Raw genomic sequence first — 22,500 nt, 5'->3', positions numbered from 1 at the left:
AACAACGTTGATCACAATATTTTTCAATTATTCTGCTAATACTGTATATTTTAATATAAATAAACATAAATTCATTCTAGAAGTGGTTGTACCCTCATGTGTGTGTAAGCGTTCTGATTGTGGCTGAGTCATTGGTTTATGCTTAGGGCTGTAGAAGGTGTGTCCTTGGCTTGTTTGTCGAAAGAGGTAAATTGTCGGTGGAATAAGCACCCAATAGTGTGTAATTTAGCAGTAATTGGTGGTGTCAGAACAACGGGCTGTATTGAGCCAACAGCGGTATAACGGTGACAGTTATGGTCAGTAAACATCACTCAGGACACAACAGAGGTATATCTTTTGTTGTTTTTACTCTAGACTGTGCTTTATTATTGGGCTAAGCTGAGACGCGTCATTCATTTAAAATTACAAAAAGAGTCCAGGGGACCAGAGAGTGGTGCAGTCTGGAGAGAGTAAAGCAAACTGCCCAATTAGAAGCTTAGCTCAACAGGAGCGGGGGGCAAAGCTCTATTATGCAACATTCAGTCCCCCCCCCCACCCACTCTCCACGTGTGCTGAAATCGGGAAGAGAGTTCCAGAATACGTTTGTTGTTGAAACCATCGTTGCTGCAAAATGTAATTCGAGGAGTAATACTAGTGACGTCTCCAAAACAAAATCATCGATAACAGCGTTGAGAGATGTCCATAAACAGATTGTTGATGAAATAGTGCAGATTTCATTGAATTAATGCTGTTGATTTGAAGACAACAGTTGAAGATCAGAGCTCTGTCAAACGGGAGGGAAGCAGCACAAGTAAAAAAGACAGAAGAAAAGAAACTCCACTAACCAAAGTGGTTCATGCAAGCAGTCAAACATTGATTTAGCATTTAATCTGGTATTTAATACCATGAGTACCGATGTGAACTTAGAATACTGTGTTATTAATACATACCTGATTGATCAATCAGCATGTTATGGAATGTTTCATTGATTAAAACTTGCACATGATGTCTAAACAGGTTGTTTTTGTACAATCTTTTAGCAAAGTGAATTGGCTAGTAGAATGTTAGAAATACAACACAAAAATGTAATTTACAGTGTTTAGAGGTACAGTAATTGATTGCAATAGTGTAACAGCAATACTCTATTGTATTAAACCTTCAAGTGGCTGACTTTTGGATGGGAGTCGCCAAATTCTCCAGGTCTCAAATATAACCCTATGAAAAAAAGGAAATAATTAAAATAAACTACAGTAATAAGTAGCAGTTAAAACCATAATATATGGCAGTAACAGAGCTCTGGTCTTTAGTCAAATGGCACAAATCAATAAATAAACAAAAACAATAAATTAATGGAAAGCAATAAAAATCTTGTCTTTGACATCACTTGGTCAATAGGAGCATTATTCTCCATGAAAGACGTGCTGAAGGCCTTTGCGCACAGGAACAATGATCATCATTATAGACAACGATGCTGGCTGTCGCATGTCGTATAAAAACTATTTGGTCACGTACCAACTCATAGAAAAATAATGCCATGTAAGCATGCATATGATATCGCACATGAGTCGTAAATAAATATTTAAACAAATTAATAGAACACTTCCAAATACTTGTATATATATATATAAAAAAAGAGAAAGGTCAATGCATGTCTAAGCTCTAACTGAGGTCAGTGCTCTCCCTGACTGTGTCCTGGATAAATGCCTTGCTCAGGTCCCATAATTGTACCATATCCTAGAGACTTCTTTCTTGTACCTGGTTTTCAACGAATATTATCATGTTTTCATTCATATATTTTTTTTGTTGGTTTAGTATTTAAAGTATCATTTTCAATCCAGTCCTTGTAGATAGCAGTAAAAGTCCTATAAAATATGCAAACCTATGTACAGGAGGAAAACAGAGCAACCCAAAAAAAATGTACACTATATTCATCGGTTTATCTATATATTTATATATATATTTATATTCAAACGTTTGCACCGTTTCTTGTTCTTTTGAACCATTTTTTTGTATTTTTTTCCTCTTTTTCCCCACCCTTCTAATGTAAACAGTTGCAGCTGAAAATCGGAGCAGGTGAAGATGAGCATTCGACTGGCCTTGGTCCTTTTTGCTTCCCCTCCCTCCACTCACTTAACATTGAACCGGCAAAATTGCCCACATTATGACGGACGTTAAAATGTTCCTGGCACAGAAATATATGCTGGAAAAATGCCTTATTGAGGCAATTATTCATAGTAGATACTGTACAAACTTTTAATATTTTTTTGAACCAAATCCTTGTCATCGATGAGTCTGGCGTGGGATTGCCTATGCCTGCCAACAGAGTCAAGGAAATGAAATGGCACAGTGGAGCTAGCACAGATCTAAGGACATTTTATCGTGTCATGTTTCATGGGTAGTGTTGTTGCCAGAAGATGATGCTATTCATTTTTTTAATTGAGCAATCTCTCACATTACCCCGCCGATGGTTTTAATAAAATGCCTGCCCTGCTTCAAGCTAGAGCAAAATCACCTTGAAATGAATTGGTTTGTGTTTGGATGTTTCTTCTCCTCAACCTTCCTCGTCTCCTTTCCTCTTCAACAAAAGTTAAAGCTCTCCTTCAAGCTAGGTACTGGCTTTCCCTTAAAATGTCATGGCATAGCGTTGGCCTACATAACGAGATGTTCTTATTTTCTTGCGGGGCTATGGCATGTATGGGCCTTGTTGATTTAGGAAGGTAAATGTTAACGGTATTCAATCTGCTTGAGAAAGGTTAGCCGTAGACGCTAGGGAAATGGAACAATAAGCAGTTAACAGTTAGATTTGGAACGGCGGCCAACAGAAGCATGGTGTCATACCACCTTATAAATATTAATAAGGCAATCTCGACCATTCCTATCTGTGTCGAGTACAGAGGCCAATAAAACCAACTCCCCTGACCTTTTACAGGTATATAGAAAGTGTTCATGCCATTTACAATAATATGAGAAACTTTGCGCTGAATCAATATAACACCGGCTGGCATCATATAGCACGAATGATTTTGATATGCTTATTGCTTCATTTTCATAGATTGTAAGATTGAAAATCCTATGAACCAATGGGTAATATTACAAAACAAAATGTATCCCTAAATCCTAAAGTTAAGCGTTATAGATCCATACATTAACTGCAAGATGTTCGATAGAAAAGCCACTCTTTGAATTCAGCCTTAACTTCCATTTTTTTCCCCCAGACAGAATGAAGCACAGGTGATGCAGTGAAGATGAGTGATGCACTAATCAGAACAATCCAGACATCGTTTGCGCCCCTCAGTGCTCGCAGCCTCCACATCCGGCACCTTCCGGGCCACCCTGATCGCAAACGCTAGCCGCAGACAGACAGGTGCGGCGCAGCAGGTCCACCCCCCTGGGTCAGTTGTCCCCCAAGGGTTCCATCAGGTTACCTTAATGCCCACATTCATTCCTCCATGTGTATTCCGATGACTTAACATTAATACTAGATGCTGATAGCTATTTATTTTCCTTCTTATCCAGAGACACCAATGAACCAAGTCAGGTATTTTTTGTGTGTGTGTGTGTGTGTGTGTGTGTGTGTGTGTGTGTGTGTGTGTGTGTGTGTGTGTGTGTAAAAGTCTGTTCAAATAAAAAGACTTGCATGCACTGTGAAGCTCTCCAAAAGACGGCTAAGAAATGACATGGGTCTTGCTGTAGGGGTTTTGACATCATAATAGCGTGTTGGCTGCTTGGAGTTCAGTTTGGGTTCGACTTGAGAGCACAGTGCTGGATGGCGAATACTGCAGGTGGCAAGGCAACCTGGAGGTGGTGGCAGCCTGTATGCTACATGCACTTATCTGAATGCAGAAAGAGAGCAGTGGGGGAGGGGTGAGGGGGGGGGGAGGGGCGTGAGACTCATTCATTTTGGTTCAAGTTTTCAAAGAGATGTGCACGTTGTGTTGTACGTTATGTGCAATGGTGTTTGTGTGTTTGTGAGTGTGTGTGTATGTGTGTGTTGGTTGCGTGTGTCTCTGTGTGTGCTAATGTATTGTCGTTGCATTGTTGTGTGTGTGTGTGTGTGTGTGTGTGTGTGTGTGTGTGTGTGTGTGTGTGTGTTTACGTGCACAGGTGCACATACACGTGTGAAGCTCAAAGGATATGTTTGGAATAGAGTCGAAGATAATTGTCCTTGTCGTCCAAAGTTATTTAGCCTGATTCTCTTAAAGCCTGCTACTGAAATGTGGCTTTTTGCATTTTTCAGATACTATTTACACCATATGTGTATATTTACACAGAGACACATCTATATTTCAGCAATATCTGATGTGTCAGCATATAGGTAATCAGAGATAGGAATGGCTGCAGTTTTGGGAGCTGCCAGATTTGCGATTCTTCCCAAGCAGAGCAATGTATCTAACTCCAGCTAAACTCTACAAAAAAATTACAGCAACATCGTCAGTAGCCGCCCTATATACAGACACACACATATATAAAATATGTGCATATAAATACATATATTTGTTTTTGATTAATATCTATTTATCCATATATACTGTATATATGAATACGTTTGCTTGAATGCTTGGTATATATATGTACTGCAAATATAAACAAGTTCATATATCTCAAAGGTATCGGATGTTCCTTATCATAACTATGAGGTTAGGATGTCAAGATATAAAAGGTAAGGCTGTGATATGTGAGCAGCCCCTCCCCATGCACTCTCCATCCCACCCCAGACAAAAAGAAATGAGGAGAGAAAAGAAAAATAAATCAAAACTTTCTTTTAAGTAATTGTAAACTAGCGAAGTGAGCGACCCCATTTGGTCATCTGAAATAGTTTTGCCTGTATTCAAAAAGCATATCAGCAATATATATGTACATATACATATGTCGTATATATATATTCGAAATGTACATGTCTTTTATAGGCAACTCCTTAGCCAGGTAACACTGATTGAAAGAGATGCACTGGTCCGAGTATATTAGAGCTACAAGTCCTCAGCAATAAAAATGTTTGGTCTTTTGGTCCCTAAAACAACTAAGGAATGACAGGTAAGACTCCCTGGAGACCGTTGCTATAGCTCTCCTTGGCAACAGTATCCCCTGGAAACGGACAGGCACTCTGAGCTAAACATGGCCATCCCAAATTGAAGCCAATTTGTGTCCTGAAAATATCACATTCCCTTAAGTTCTCTCTTCAAAAATGTGTCCTTTTCGCATTTCAAAGTCTTGAAAAAAAATTGGTCTTCGAAAGCAAATTGCCTCATGTTTGACCCACCGTAAAGAAAGATCTCCGAGGGCAATCCACTGATCTTTTTTCAATCATTTTTTTTTTTTTTTGTGTTTTTTCAAGAGTTTGTTTTGTTCAGGTTGGATTTGATGTCCTTATTTCCGTAAATAGTTCAGTGGTCAGTTGGTCGTTTTTGAGGGGTTTCTGAATTACTTTTTTTTTTTTCTTCATCTTCTTTGCGATTCGACTAAACGTCAACGTTCCTGGTCCAGAAAAAAAGGGTGTGTTTCACTCAAGTTGGGAACAGTAAGGAGAGAGGTGTGTATGGGTGTGCAGGGCGAAGGGCAAGGGGGTCCTTGGGTGGGGCCAGGCTCGTACAAATACAAAGTCTTTCTTAGTTCCAAAGGGTTAGATACATCCAGCGCGCTTTGTCCTTCACTTGGTAGTGGCTCTCTTTCTCACTCTCCTTTCTCTCCGTGGTCCATTTGTCGAGAATGCACTCGATGACAGATAGCAAGTAGTCAAACATGTGGTCCAGCTCTACATAACCTAGAGGGGGTTAAGAGAGAAAACAGCGTATTATTGACAAACACTATTAAAGATGAAAAGGTCAGATCGACTGAAAATGTAATATTCATTCTATTAAAAGGGTTGTTTTCTTAAGTATTCTATAGTACAATTGATATTCTGTGAAACACTACAGAAAAAAATTTGAATTATTTTATAAATTATACATAATTCAAATATATATAATAACAGAGATAATTATACATAACATATATATATATATATATATATATATATATAAACAATAGTTTTAGTTGTCATTGTAGGTATCTTGCTGCTAATGCTAATGAGTCGTAGATGTGACGATGGTAAAAGATGATTTTGCAATGAAAGGACCGAAACACACTGCATATCCATACTGTTACTGTATACTTTTTTGACTAAACAGAATTGCAATGTACCAGTAATCATAAAAAATCAATAATAAAACTACCGCAATAAAATAAAATAAAATAAAACTAGGGTTTAAGAGGGCTGCCATAACGTGTAGAGGCAAGATAAGTCCTTGTCAATATGAGTTATGTAGGACTCTTAAACACCTTTAAAACCGGCCAAGTGGGATGGTCTACGGAAACGATCTAAATACCACTGTGCCATATTATCACATCACATAATACATCTCCTTTAAAAAAGCACATTGAACAAGACCACATCTATTTTCTTGTAACTCTCTTACAACACATAAAAATATATAAATTCATTCTATTTCATCGAATGACTATAATAGAGTTCAAAGTGTTTTATGTGTTTTTCAGGAGCCAACATTTCTCAGAGCTAAAAAGAAAAGAACGAACCCTCCCCAATAACATTGAACGTGATTGGAGATGTCACATTGAATTGGAGTCGCATATTTCTGTGACGCGTTCCCATTAGATGGCGGGCGCACCCTCCTGAGCGCGACGATTCGCCTCGGGACACCATCGGCGTATGCTTCAGTTAGTTTGTGAGTGGGTGATAAGTTGCTCGTGAATGAAGTCATCAGTGGTGAATAAGCAGCGCTGCCTAAACTCTCCATCACGCAGATGAAGGGAGAAGACAAAAGGGAGGGAACGGCGCGCGTACCTGCCTCAGGGCTAATAAATGTCTGTTGGATGCAATTTCTGTCTCTGTGTTGAAAACACTCAGCCGTCTGGCAATGATCCTTCCCCTAACAGGAGTAACGTGTGGTGGGCTGCCCGTGTTTTATAAACGCTATGTGATATACACATGTGAGGTATGTATGTTTTAAATGCAGTATATATACTGTGCATGTGAGGTATGTATGTTTTATATGCAGCATGTCAACTGTTCATGTGAGGTATGTATGTTTTAAATGCAGTATATATACTGCATGTGAGGTATGTATTTTTTATATGCAGTAGATATACACTGTAGTACATGTGAGCATGTGTAGTACATGTATGCATGTTTTATAAACGGTATGCATGGGAAATATATGTGTTTTCCATGCAGTAAATACACTTTACATGTGTGGTATGTAGGCTTTATAAGCAGTATATACACAGTATAAAAGTGAAGTATGCATGTACTATATAGTGTATACTGTAATGTACATGTGGGTTTTTTATAAACAGTATATATATATGCATGTGAGCTATGCATTTTCAGGATAGTGGCTGGGTATAGGGTTCAAAAGGTAGGCATACTGGGTTTCCCAATGTCCAAATTCCACCTATAGGCATTGTTGAGCCAAACATACTAACACTACTTGCTCCTTAACCACATGTATGTATCCCAACTCACTGTTAGTCGCTGTTAGATCAAAGTGTCAAATTATCGATGTTGAATGGAAATGTCGGTTTCATTTACACATATATGGAAGTTGGTAAGTAACTTCTAGCTCCTATTCCAACTACTAACTGGTCTGCCTGCTAAACAGATGAAGAACAGAAAGCATACACAGCAATGCAGAAACACAATTTCCTCGTCTGTATTCGGAAGCATGAAGCGTCCCTATAGAGTGTGCAGCCATTTCAAAAGCACATTTACTGTATTACGATGATTTTCAAAAGGATGGTTATTAAGTTTCCTAATCCAGTAGGCCTAAATGTCATTAAAGTTGTATTGCATATAGCCCTCTCGCTGGGACCTGACACAATAATGAATTTCATAAGTGGGAAATCAAATTCCATAAAAGATAAACTCCCTTGAACCTGCACACAGTTGGCAGCGGTTAAAAGCTACTTTTCACAAGCACCGTTTTTAAGGGAATGGCAATGTTTTTTCCATAAAAATAACCACACACACACACACACACACACACACAATGAATCCATGTCAGATCCAACAAATCCAACAATGTCACGGTATTTAAACCTGTACACCTGCCTCAACAGAAGTAAGAAATGGTTTTCAACTCATGGCTTGGGAGAGGGAGTGGGGAGGGGGGTATCAAAGTTAAGCCCAAGGTCTGACCTGTGATGTTTCTGCCCCTCTCCCCCCTTCCCTCACCCGCCCACCAGGGCAAGGGGGGGCTGCTGGGCGGGGCAGGGGAGGGGGCTGGGGCTAATAGGGGCGGTTGGCGTCCTTGGGCCGCTTCAGCTGCACCTTGAGTCTCTTCATGCCGATCTGGAAGCCGTTCATGGACTGGATGGCGGCCTGCGCACTTCCCGGGTTGTCGAAGCTCACAAACCCTGGAGGGGGAGGGAGAGAGGATAGATGTTGGTTAGAAGTAAGATGAAAACATCTGTTGAAACATCGAAGTGAGGAACACATCTACAGGCAACATGGGATGTCACGAACATGGTCACAAATAGGAATCTTTAGAACAGAAGCATCAAAGACACAAAATATTACAAATATTACAACAAATGATATTGATTGATTAATAATGTTATTCAATAATATTATTACAAAAGAATGTTATCGCTTATTCGTCGTCTGTAAACAAAGGCCTTTTATGTAGTAGCATTCCTTCAGTTACAAGACACAAACATCAGGACATTTCTAGCACAATGGCGGAAACTCCAGCGGCTTTCATGACACAGATACCCAGTCCTCTGGGCCCCCCAGCGTTTAACAAAAACCTGTGTGATTCATTCATGCTCAGACTCAGGTAAATTATCTGCAGTAAAGAAGGTTATTAGTCATGCTGGAAGAAGGAGAATAAAACGAAGATAAAAAGAGGAGAAGAAGAAGAGTAAATAATCTCTTGGTTTTATTTGTTTTTACCCACCAAAGCATTTACTTTGGTTTGTCGCCCGATCCACAAACACTTTGGAGGAGATGACATTACCGAAAGGAAGGAACATCTGCATCAGCTCTCCATCCCCAAACTCCTGGGGAAGGTGGTAGATGAACAGATTGCAGCCTTCCGGCCCTGACACACAGAGGAAGACACAACACGAAGAGAGAGGGAGAGAGACACAGAGAGACACAGGGAGAGACACAGAGAGACACAGAGAGAAACAGGGAGAGACACAGAGAGACACAGGGAGAGACACAGAGAGACAGAGAGAGAGAGAGAGAGAGAGAGAGAGAGAGAGAGAGAGAGAGAGAGAGAGAGAGAGAATTGCAGAGGGTTAGTAGTTGTAGCGAGGAGAGCAGGGAAGAAAAGAAGATGGCCATGAGATGACGTGAAGAATGAGAGTACAAAGGAAATGTATATATTAGAAACTAGAAGCCAAAACACAGAGGATAGAAGGATAGGAGAGGACACGCCTGATTTAAAAATGACCTCAAAGATGTCATAGTTAGAGGATGGAGGAAACAGCATATATACACAAAAAACCCAACTGAAAGCCACATTTTATTAACTTTACACACATTTTTTTCAAAATGTTCAAAATGTTACATAAATTGCAATTATTAGTAAATGGAGATTATGAGTTCCAACCTATCTTTGACAACATTAATTTGGTTTTGACTTTCAAAAGGGGTAACTTTCGATCACGCTCACTGAAGGCAGGGGAATAGTGAAAACAAGTACGGTGACCAAGCAGAGAGCTCAACGTCAGTGAAGTTATTTATTCTCCAGTTGTGTTCTGTGTGACCACAAGGGGGCAGTAACACCCCAAGCACAGACCCAGCCAAACGGAGGTCACTGAGTTCCTTTCAGCATAACTGGAGTTGGTCTCCACAGTTTTTTATGAAACACTCTGGAGATGCCTATACAAAGTGTTGATAAGAGTGCAAAATACAAGCTGATTTATTTGCTTCTTCATTTCATTCTTTCACTCTCTGGGTAGTTTGTAAAATGGATTGCTCAGCTTTATTTCACTATTTTCTCTCAGCCAATAGGAGGAGACATCATACAATCACGCTGGGGTAAAAGGGTACATTTAAACTTAAACTTTATCAAGTGTCACCCATTCTGTCGTGAGATGATTAGAGCACACATCTATGATTAGAGCACACATCTGTTAGTATCTACCACTAGTGTGTGTGTATGTGCACATGTATCTGTGTGTGTCTGTGTGTATGTGTTTGTATAGGATTGTGTTTTTGTGGATCTTTGTATGTGTGTGTGTGTATGTTTGTGTGTGTCTGTGCGTGCGCATGCACATATGTGTGTATGTTTGTGGATCTACGTGTGTGTGTGTGTATGTGTTTGTGAGTGTATGTGTGTGTGTGTGTGTGTGTGTGCGCATGCACATATGTGGGTATCCTTGTGTGATTGTGCGTATGTGTGTGTGTGTGTGTGTGTATAGCGATGTATGTTTGTGGATCTATGTGTGCATGTGTGTGTGTGTATGTGTTTGTCAGTATGTGTGTGTGTGTGTGTGTATAGCGATGTATGTTTGTGGATCTACGTGTGTGTGTGTGTATGTGTTTGTCAGTGTATGTGTGTGTGTGTGTGTGTGTGTGTGTGTGTATGTGTGTGTGTGCGCATGCACATATGTGGATATCTTTGTGTGATTGTGCGTATGTGTGTGTCTGTGTGTGTGTGTGTGTGTGTGTGTGTGTAGCGATGTATGTTTGTGGATCTATGTGTGCATGTGTGTGTGTGTATGTGTTTGTCAGTGTATGTGTGTGTGTGTGTGTGTGTGTGTGTGTGTGTGTGTGTGTGTGTGTGTGTGTGTGTGTGTGTGTGTGTGTGTGAGGGGTACCTTCTCTCTGCTGCTGGGGGATGATGGGTGCTGGCTGGGGGAAGGCCTGGCTGATCTGACCGTATGCAGCGGGATAGGCTGCTGAGACACACACACACACACACACACAGATCAGATAACACTCTTGGCTAACACACACCGAACACACACATACACATTCACACACACACACACACACACACACACACACACACACACACACACACACACACACACACACACACACACACACACACACACACACACACACACATTTACTGCGCCCAGATACACCAGGCAATCGATCAGATAAGACGAAACAATAGAGTTTGCATGTTACACACAGAGACAAACACACACACACACACACACACACACACACACACACACACACACACACACACACACACACACACACACACACACACACACACACACACACACATACACAGACACATACACTCAATGCTCCCGGGAGAGATTGACAGACAGACCTGCATACTGCTGGACTCCTGTGTAAGCCTGCTGAAGAGGATCAGCTGCAGTGGGACTCTGAGCTGCAGAGAGAGAGAGAGAGAGAGAGAGAGAGAGAGAGAGAGAGAGAGAGAGAGAGAGAGAGAGAGAGAGAGAGAGGGAGAGAGAGAGTCAGAATCAGAAAGTGCGCAAGGCCAACAGAGAGAAAGATGGTGTTGGGGGAGGATATGGATGGAGGGAGGGAGACATGGGGTGGGAGAGGGGATAGAGTGATACATAATGTGAGAGGGAGAGGAGGGACACGGGATAAGGGAGGGGGAGAGAGGTGATAAAAAGAGGAATGGACAGGAGGAGAAAGCCGGACGGTTAGCGAGCGACACAACGCTGTGTCAACTGGCCGTCTGTCAGAGAGCTGCAGGGACCCAATCCTCCCCCTCTCCCTCTATGAGTCTCCCTCCTTCTCTCCCTTCCTTTCCCCCTTCCTTTCTCCCTCCCTCTCTCCCTCCATTGGTCCCACTATCTCTCCCTCCCTCTCTTCCTATATTTTTCTCCCTCCATCTCTCCCTCTCTCTCTCTCTCCCTCCATCTCAATATTTCAAGATTCAAAGGGCTTCATTAGCATGGATAACTAAATTAACAACTACATTGCCAAAGCACAGAAAGTAAAATAAGATTCAATATTGGATAACGTTTTTTGTATTGCGTTGCCTAAAATACAATATAATACAAATGTAAACATACCTATACAGTGAAACTATCATATTATACAATGAGTTAATGGTCAGGATAGGGTTGAGTTAATCAAACGATTACCTGGGATGGGTCACAGTATTACTGTTTGTCTTTACCCATCCCGGTCAACATTATTGACAGTATGACACTATACATTGTTGACTTATTTATACATGCAAACATGTCTAGTGACATCTCATAGCAATCTATCTTTCTCTCTCTCTCTCTCTCTCCTTCACTGTTTCTCTCTCTCCCTCCTCCCCCTCTCTCTCTCTCTCGCTCTCTCTCTCTCTATTCTATCATTATTCAGGACATGCTGTTGTTGTTGTGAAGCTCACCCTTAAGCGTATTCTAACTACTAGTGTGTGCTTGTGATCAAAGAATAATATATAGGGACAACAAGGACTGAGAACAGACCACCTGTGTGGGACTACCAGTATTTTTCTATTTTATTTTGCTTTGCTTTAACCTTTTGTACGATAGTTGTAAATGTGCTACATTAAAAACAGCCCATGACTCATGATTCATGGAAGATAACAGTCATGGCTTGTGTGTGTGTGTTTATGTGTGTGTGTGTGTGTGTGTGTGTGTGTGTGTGTGTGTGTGTGTGCATGTGTGTGTGTATGTGCTTGCTGGTATGTATGGAGTAGGCATAGTCCCAGCAATATTTGCTACATTCATTCTGCAAACGTGCAGAACTGAGTCATCACAGAGGTCAGAAAAACAAGACATTACAGATATGCAAACCCTGCATCCACATGAACACACACAGACACACACACACACACACACACACACACACACCGAGCAAAGAACATGCATGATACAAAAGCTCTGGCGACAGCATGAGGAGGACAAACAGCGACAGAGCAGAGGAACACACACACACACACACATACACTCACAAACACACACACGCCTGAGGATGAGGGAGAGGGTGAGCGAGGGAGCACGCCATATACCTTCAGAGAGAGAGGAGAGGAAGCAGCCCCCCTGGACACCAAAACAGCTCCTGGGAGCCACGGCCAGGCCGTTTTTCTCTGACTCCTCCCTAAAGACCACCTCCTGCAACACTGGGGACACAGATGAGGAAAGGAGGAGGAGGAGGAGGGGGAGAGAAAAGGAGAGTTCTTTTTGTCAACATGTGCTGTATTGGAACCACAGTACAGACCCAGACTGAAAGGGTGGTTGTGTTGCATGAGAGGGAATGGATGACACTTTGTGACAGCAACGTATTTGATTTCATGGAACATGATCATGGGAAGACGCACAGGCAGCATTTACTGAGGATAGTCAGACAACAACGGGTGTACATTATTCTTATCGATGAATGATCACATTGTGGGCAGTGGCGTCAAAGGACTTTTAGGTCTGATATTCACCGAACAAAGGTGAGGGGAGTGACTGTGTTGAGACGGCAAGGACAAGTTGATTTGCTGTACAATATGAAGGGAAGTCCACATGTCTGCAAATATGCAAGACAACTATCGACGGAATCGATGGAATAAACTAAGACTCAGGAGATTTGCTTTGCCGCAGTGGCTACAGTAAACACCTATCAATTGGAGAGATTAAGAAAGCTATATCTAGGCAAAAGGAGATTTAAATTAACTAGTAGTAAAGTAAAGAAGTTTATGTCATTTGTGATAATATTATTTGCATACTTTCTTTTCCATGACAGGAATGCACTCTCTCTCCACCCTATCACTCTCTCTCTCTCTCTTTCCCTTTCTCTCTCTCAGGTTCAGGTGGCTCCCTCACTCGTACGCCCTTCCTACCATGACCAAGTGTCACGGTTAACTCTCCTGCGTGCGACCTAGAGGTCGCTCTTTCGTCTCCTATCCAGCTAGTCCCAGCATGCCACAACTCCCATTGTTATTGGTTATACCAGAGAGCATCACCCAATGACCCCCATTCTCTTCCTATAGCTTCTCCTCGACTGCTCTCTCTCGCTCTCTCTCTCTCTCTCTCGCTCTCGCTTGCTCGCTCTCTCTCGCTTGCTCGCTCTCTCTAACCCTGTGATATACCATTAGAGAAATCATTTTTGACGATTTTTTGTACAGTAATTTCCAAAGCGCTTACGGGCCCTGAGCTCCAACTTAGTGGATAATAATGGCTCTGTGCACCCCTCTGGTGACCCGATGCCCGGTGTCAACCCCTCAGGCTGGGGCGCTTTCTTGATCTTGTAAGTCTGGGCTAGAAATGAAAGGTGACCAGGCGTTTGCCATCAGGACCCTTATAGGATTTGGCCGTGAGGGGCTTGATGAGATGGGGCTAGCTAGTCAAACTCTCTGGCTTCTCTTGAGTCACCAAGGAGATTTTTTTTTTGATATGGATTTAAATAGACTTGGTTGTTATTAAAAATTTGTCTAAGAGGTTTTTTTTAACCATTGTATAATATATTGTATTTGTTTTATTCATTTTTTTATTAACTTTTTGTACATATTTTTTCTTATCGTATATATTTGTTGGGTGTATGCATGTTTTATTTATTCTACATTTGTTTGTTAATTTAACAGTATAATATACGATAGTCTGTACTTTGCTTCAGTTCAGTTTGTCAGAACGCTTTATTAACAATGTTTATTGAGGTAGTTCAATATTACCTTTATTGACAACATCATGCAAAAGGAATTGTGTGTGTGCGTGTGTGTGTGTGTGTTTGTGTGTTTATGGATCATTCCTGCGTTAGTCCCTCCTACCGGGATAAGGGTGAATCCCATTGGTGAAGACAGCCTCGGCAGGGGGCTGCCCATTGGCCTGCTGCTGTGTCAGTCCAGTGAAGCCGTTCACGCTGATGGGGGAGGGGATGCTGGTCACTGTGGGGGCACTGATACCAGGCGGGGTACTACCTCCTGTAGGTACACACACACACACACACACACACACAGACACACAGTACATAATCAGACAAGGGGATCACTGTGAGTTCACAGGAAAAGTTTTGCCATTCTGCGGGCACCACAGCGATGGTTTTAAATGTCAGAGGGGCTGCACCAATGGAGCAGGGAGGGGGCTAAATGTCACGCCAGTATATGGTTCCTGCATTATCTTCATAGTGACACGTTAAGCCTTACAAGCCCCTTTTAGGCACCTCACATGGAGAACCGGGGAATTGTTTCTGACACTGAAAATAGGGAGAGGGAGAGCTGCAATCGCACAGCATTCATCGCTCATGAGGCATGCTGCGACGCTACGACGCTACTATGATTTGCTGGTCGCGTTGCGACCTCTGTCTGTCCGTCATCCCACTCCGATCAACAACAGCCCAAACCCCCAGTGGTGAAATATGAATTCCTTTTACCGGTTGACTCCCCCCCCCCCCAGCCCATCTATCTCTCCCTCCCTGACCTCAGATTCTCTCCACTAGCCCATGACGTGACCTTCGACCCCTCCACTCCTCCATCTCCTCCCCTCCCCTGCGCAGCGGTTACCTGACGTGGGGGTCATGGGTCCCCCGGGGATTCCGTTGATGGTGGCCATGTGCTGCATCTGGGCGGCCGCGAAGGCCGCCATGGGGCTGAGGTAGCCTCCCTGGCCCACAGACGCCATCAACGCCGCCTGCTGCTGCACCTGCCGGTATGTGGGGGAAAAGGGGAGGGGGGGAGTGTGAGGAAGGCAAAGGAAATGACGTTGATGGAGGAAAGGGATGGAGAAGAAGGGGAGAGAGAGAGAGAGAGAGAGAGAGAGAGAGAGAGAGAGACACGGGGGAGGGAATCCTTTTAGAACCAAATCAAAAGCGGCTTCATCAACCGCCACCACCTGCGTAATTTTGCACTTGTATGTTCGACATCTCCTGGCGCGGGGCTTAGCGGGACGGGGAGCGGTGATTGGCTGAGGGGCGTCTCTTCATTATCTTCATAAACATTCCCGGTTAACGCGCTCTAGCCGGTGTCTATGCACTCGTGGCGCTCCTTAATTGAGATCTTTCTGAGTACATGAATAAATAAGCAGGCAGGACAGAGGCGTTTTGCCTGGGCGCCTTGCCTGGGCGTAGGCTCCATACGCTCCGAACTGCAGAGCCATGGGGTTGAAGATGCCCATCTGACCGGCCATCTGCTGCATGCGGCGAATGGTGCGTTCCTTATCCGTGTCTGCGAACTTCACCACCAGACTGGACGAGGCCCCCTGCGCGCGCACAACACACACACACACACACACACACACACACACACACACACACACACACACACACACACACACACACACACACACACACACACAAACAAACATATACACACACATACACACGCATACACACACACACACACACACACACTCACACACACACACAAACATATACACACACACACACACACACACACACACACACACACACTCTCTCACACACACACACACACACACACACACACACACACACACACACACAAACATATACACACACATACACACACACACACACACACACACACACACACACACACACACACAAACATATACACACACATACACACACACACACACACACACACACACACACACACACACACACACATACACACACACACACACACACACACACACACACACAAACAAACATAGATACACACACACACACACACACACATTTGCATGGATGCACACACACACACACACACACACACACACACACACACACACACACACACACAAACAAACATTAGGAATTGGTAAAGAAAAAGGCAGTATAACAAATGTACACTTGCAGCTATGCAGACACACACACACACACACATACACACACACACTCACTCACTGTACTCACGGGCATGGTCTGGCTGCCGTGTAGTGCACTGATGGCTGACTGGGCTTCAGCATGGGATGAGTATTTTACAAACGCACAGCCTGAGACAAGATAAAAGGAGAGAGGAGGAGAGAGGGGGAGAGAGGAGAGGAGAACAAGTTTGAATAGAATCGAAACCCAAGTGACTTCCTTCTCAAAGACTTGTCTGAGACAAACAAACTGATTGCAATGTCAGTGCATAAACATTGCCACTCCCATTTGGTGTGTGTGTGTGTGTGTGTGTGTGTGTGTGTGTGTGTGTGTGTGTGTGTGTGTGTGTGTGTCTGTGTTCTGTCTGTGAGCCTGTCCTAGTTCAGAGTTCACCCCTGCCACAAGACATTTAGTGAACCCTAGTGCTCTCTTTGTGCTGAGAGAGAGTGTTACATCATCATCATCATCATCATCGGCATCATCATCATCACCACCATCATCATCATCATCATCATCATCATCGGCGGTCGCCCTGACAACACACTGACGCGTCTGACACCCAGTCGCGTTATCGTCTGATAACAGCGGATTAAAAAATGCCAAAATTGCTCAAATCGGTGTCGCTTTTTATTGACGTAAGCCCCTGTTGATGAATGTGAATGATCAAGCCCCCCCCTCCCCCCTGCCCGCCCCCACCCCCCCCAGTAATTATTGAGCCCAGTCCCACTTAGCCGCGCAAAGCCGCCTGATGAAGCTCCATTAATGCAGCTTCACAGAGGACCGGGAACGATCAAGCGCACTGTAATCATCAGGCTTAGCTATCACGCGGCTGTCATTGATTGGCTGTTAAGCCCGCTGATGAACTTTAGCGCCGGGAACATGTGTATGCGTGTGTGTGTGTGTGTGTGTGTGTGTGTGTGTGTGTGTGTGTAGCAGCAGCACCCTGACAGTTGTTTTGAAAAGGACAACTTTTCCACCCAAACAAACCCCCCCCCCCCTCACCCCCCGACTTGATAAGATGTCGGTCGGAGTTGACGGTGGCTTAGATGTGGGTGGTTTTGTATGAAAAGTCTCTTTCTATCTTCCTCCCTCTCTCCATCTCCCTCTCTCTCTCTCTCTTCCTCTCTCTCCCTCTCTCTCTCTCTCTTTACTTCTCTATCCCCCTTCTTAGCACCGCGGACAGTGTTGATGAATAGCTTTGCACAAAATGAAAATTCTGCTCACCCCCCCCCCCCCCCACTTACAAACTCTATAAAAAAAGCAGAGCCATGCAAGTTGACTCCGGAGGTTAATGGAGTTCACCCGTAAAGAGAGAGCGCTCCGTCTGTTCAATGGAGGGAAATGGAAAAAAAAAAAAAGGGAAGACTTTCAACTGTTACGATTTCCAGTCGTATAAACTCTTACGTAACCCCCCCCCCCCGTTCGGTCTGGGTTTGATGGAGACAAGCGGGCGTGTTGGAGGTGAACTTTGCAAAGTCACTCATAAAAAAAAAAAGAAAAACGGGTAAAAAAAAAAAAAGGCTTCCAAGTCTATTGAATGTGTCATAAAGCAAAAAAAAAAACAAAACGGTAAGAAGGCCTGACCTTTGCTGTTTCCGTCAGGACCTCTGAGGATGGTGCACTCCTCGATGCCGCCGAAGGCCTCGAAGAGACGCCGCACATCGTCCTCCGACTGCTGCTTGTTGAGCATGCCCACAAATAGCTTTCTGTCTTCTATATAAAAAATGTGAAAAACAAGACAAAACTGGGTCACAAACTCGCCCCCCCCTCCCGCTCTCCACCTCACGCTCTTTGTAACGTTTGTTTTTTTTCTTTTCGGTTTCATTCAACCACGCCGAGAAACGTTGTGTGTGTGTGTCTGTGTGTGTGTGTGTGTGTGTGTGTGTGTGTGTGTGTGTGTGTGTGTGTGCGTCTCGTTGTCTTTGTGCGTGATGCCACTGGCGGCGCTGGGTTTCGTTAGCTTTAGCGCATACGACAGATCTCTGCGTTGAAACCCTGTCGTTGACACCTTGTGTGTGTGTGTGTGTGTGTGTGTGTGTGTGTGTGTGTATGTATGTGTGCGTACACATGTAGACTCTAGCCGACGCTATAGCCGGCAGTTGGCTAGCGTCGGGCTAGCGTCGCAACCGGCCCTTGTCACTGACAAAGCATGTAGCGCCACGCTGTGATTGAATGAGTAATGGTTCAATTGGTAGAAGAAGGAAAAACCCCAGGCAAAACGGTGTGTGTGGAGGAGGAGGGGGGGGGGTTGGTGAAGTGTGTTGGTGCGTAGCAGCATCTGATGGTCTCTAGGTGGTGGAGTGGGGTGTATTATTATGTATTATGTTGTGTGTTATGTATTATTTGTTATGTGTGTGTGTGCTCTGCGTGCGGTAATGGATGTATAGCCTGGGAAATTAATGAACCTTGATGTCTTGGCCCGGGTGGCGTGGCTCTGCCCAGGCCTGTGACACCGTGTGCACGTGTGTGTGTGTGTGGGTATATATATTTATATGTGTGTGTGTGTGTGTGTGTGTGTGTTTGGGGTTTGCATGTGCGCGCCTGGGGTGTACTCCCTGCTGTGTATGGCTGACAGGGTGTCCTTGCCGAGTCAACAAGACTAATCTGCACTCTGGCCTTGCACTTTAGGTTTGGGGGGGGGGGGGGGGGTTGAGGGGAGTGAGGGGGGGGGGGGGGGGGTGGGTAGTGGTGGTTGGGTGTGTACAAGAGTGGGTCACACACCAGGTGTGGAGGAAGCACACTCTCGCTTTCACGCAATCATGTGTATCTGGATGCACCTGCGCACACACACACACGCACACACACACACACACACACACACACACGCACACCTGCACACGCATATGCATGCATGCATGCACACACACACACACACACACACACACACACACACACACACACACACACACACACGCGCGCGCTCAAGATGCATACGTCCACTTATGCATTTTCGCTTCCCTTGTATTCTTTAATGCACACCCATACAGCACAGGTGCAAAACAAGACAACGCACACACATTTCCACACAAATACCGCATTGGTGTCCAACACCTTTATAGTTCCCCAGAGAGGGCACCAATAAACATTACATCTCTCTTCAGGAAAGGAGTCTTTACACAGGGCTCACACAATACTTACTAACATGTTTAGCCTGAGATCAATTCACTTTGCACTTTAAAAGCCTGCAGTCTCATAGGCTGCAGTAGTGCAGCCTGCAGTGTGCGGTCGTGCACTATGTACACACACACGCGCACGCATGCACGCACGCACACAGAAACCACTTACACTTAACTACATTTGAACTACATAATTCTGTGTAACAGTTAGAAAAATCACATATGCACCGTAATATATGCTAAGACACTAAAATATTATCTATGTATTCAAACTAATGCGGATTCACCTGTGATAAGATAATCTGGAAACCAAGGTGTCAGATTTGATATTCATGGGGAAGGAGAGCGAAGGGAGAATGAGGGGGTAGGATGGGAAAGGAGGGTGTAGGAGGGAATAGGAGAGAGCCAGTGGGAGGAAGTGTGTAGTGAGGAAATGATGAGAAGCAGGAGAAGTAGTGAGAGGGGTTAGAAGGAGAGAGGAAGAGGTTAGAAGGAGAAGGAGGAGAAGCATGAAGGAAAAGGACATCAGTGACGGCTGTAGGACAGAAGTGAATTCATAAAAAGATGGGGCGTAGGGGAGGGAGGAAAAGGGCAGAAGTGGGAGAGAGAGCAGAGAGAGAGAGCAAGAGGAAGAAATAGACAGACAGACAGAGGGAGGGAGAGAGAAAGACAGACAGAGGGAGAGGGAGACAGACGGACAGAGGGAGAGAGAGAGAGACAGACAGACAGACAGACAGACAGACAGACAGATAGAGGGAGAGAGAGAGACAGACAGAAGGAGAGAGACAGACAGAGGGAGAGAGAGACAGACAGACAGAGGGAGAGAAAGACAGACAGACAGAGGGAGGGAGAGAGAGAGACAGACAGACATAAGGAGAGAGAGAGACAGACAGAGGGAGAGAGAGAGAGAGAGACAGAGAGTAAAAGAGTAAGAAAGAGAGAGAGTTCTGGAAGTTCTGTATTAGCGTCTCTCTCTCTCTATCTCTCTCTCTCACTCCCTCTCCCTTCCTCCCTTTCTCTCTTCACACAGAAAGGTTTTCTCCCCACCTCCATCAATCATACTTAGAGGATGACCAAACTAAACGGAGAGAGAGAAGCCATGCGATCGCTCCTGTTCCGTCTTCCTCTCCTGCTCCTTTTTTTTTCCCTCTTCTTTTTCATTTGCAGCCAAACACCGCAACAACCCAGTCCATCCGCAACCTTCAACCTCGCTCCCATGCTCTATTTCCCTTCTTTCTCCCACCCTCCCTCCCTCCCTCCCTCCCTCTCTGCCTCCCTTCTTCCATCCCTCCCTCCCTCCTATCCCTCTTCCTCTCTCCCTATTTCCACCAGACTGTACGAATCACCCTGGCTCGGTCCATGTCGTATCGACAATTGAAAGGTTTCAAGGACTTAAAGCCCAAAACAAGTCAAACACCATCCATCCTCCTCCTCTTGTACAATCTATCGATCCACGTCTGGGCCTGCGGTCACTATAAGTCTAGACAGAAAATGGGCTTGAAGATGTCTTAGCTGTCAGCAGGGTGATCGTATACATGGCCTCACCAACACAGACAGAAATAGAACCAGCAACACGCGTGCGCACAGACACACACACATGCACGCACACACGCACACACACACGCACACACGCACACGCACACACACACACACACACACACAGTTCATCGATTGATTAAGCTTACATTTCACAAGCTTACATTTGTCAACTAAAAGCGGCTGGTGACAGAGCGGCTGGATGTGACGAGGGTAATTGACCATAATTTACCCTAAAGCTTGACACGACCTAGGACAGTGTGTGTGTGTGTGTGTGTGTGTGTGTGTGTATCTGTGTGAGCGTGTGTGTGTGAGTATCTGTGTGAGTGTGTTTGTGTGTATCTGTGTGAGTGTGTGTGTGTGTGTGTGTGTGTGGGTGTGAGCGTGTGTGTATCTGTGTGTGTGTGTGTGTGTGTGTGTGTGTGTGTGTGGCTGAATGGGGGGGGGGGGGGGGGGGGTTGGGCTTACATGAACCTAATGCATTTGCATGCTTGTGCATAGAGAGTATGATGAAACTCCTGGAAAGGAGCTGCGGGCGAGGCCAGCCACGGTGCCGCAGGAGACTGGCGTTTACATAATGCGTTGTGAACAGTAGAGGGAGGGTCGGGGTGGGCTGTGGCTGGGGGGGCTGCGGGTAGGGGGGGGGGGGGGGGGGGGTGGGGGGGTGGGTCTGGCCTGCCTGTCAGCCTGTGTTGAGGTACGCAGCCCTGTCTCATGCGTCCGTCTAATGGAGAGGCTGATTCACATGGGCATCAATGCTTGTAGCAGTGTAGACGGAAGGGAAGGTAATAAGGGAGGATGGGAGGGAAGGGAGGAGGCAATGAAGGGGGATGAGGACTGAGGAAGGAAGGAAATAAAGGATGGAGGAAGGAAGGAAGGAAGGAGGGGAAGAGGAACAACAGGAGGGGAGGAAGGAAGGAGGACAAGGATGGAGTGTGTGTGTGTGTGTGTGTGTGTGTGTGTGTGTGTGTGTGTGTGTGGGTATGTGGGTGTGTGGAGTGTGTGTGTGGGGGGGGGACATACCTCCTCGACTCTCACTGTCTGCTGGCTTCACTTGGATAGGTCTGTTCATCTGTGAAATGAAGAGAGAGAGAGAGAGAAACACACACACACACACACACACACACACACACACACACACACACA

The 22,500-nt window shown here is 44.7% G+C and overlaps 1 protein-coding gene across 1 annotated transcript in view; it reads right to left on the bottom strand.

The window, feature by feature from the left end:
- Nucleotides 1-5,307: 5,307 nt before the first annotated feature.
- Nucleotides 5,308-22,500, bottom strand: part of celf4 (CUGBP, Elav-like family member 4) — a 57,393-nt gene continuing 40,200 nt past the window's right edge. Inside the window, exons 2-13 of the mRNA XM_084463789.1 lie at nt 22,378-22,426; nt 18,287-18,415; nt 16,754-16,833; nt 15,976-16,116; nt 15,423-15,561; nt 14,691-14,843; nt 12,951-13,061; nt 11,277-11,339; nt 10,804-10,884; nt 8,931-9,074; nt 8,171-8,388; nt 5,308-5,737 (exon numbers count right to left, since the gene is read on the bottom strand). Coding sequence (XP_084319915.1) covers nt 8,261-8,388; nt 8,931-9,074; nt 10,804-10,884; nt 11,277-11,339; nt 12,951-13,061; nt 14,691-14,843; nt 15,423-15,561; nt 15,976-16,116; nt 16,754-16,833; nt 18,287-18,415; nt 22,378-22,426 — 1,218 coding nt within the window. The 3' untranslated portion in view covers nt 5,308-5,737; nt 8,171-8,260. The remainder of the gene's footprint in view (nt 5,738-8,170; nt 8,389-8,930; nt 9,075-10,803; nt 10,885-11,276; nt 11,340-12,950; nt 13,062-14,690; nt 14,844-15,422; nt 15,562-15,975; nt 16,117-16,753; nt 16,834-18,286; nt 18,416-22,377; nt 22,427-22,500) is intronic.

This window comes from Micromesistius poutassou (genome assembly GCF_964030765.1).
Source record: "Micromesistius poutassou genome assembly, chromosome: 2".
NCBI lineage: Eukaryota > Metazoa > Chordata > Actinopteri > Gadiformes > Gadidae > Micromesistius > Micromesistius poutassou.
Note: the sequence above shows the minus strand (reverse complement) of the source record. Positions and strands in the feature narration are given on the sequence as shown.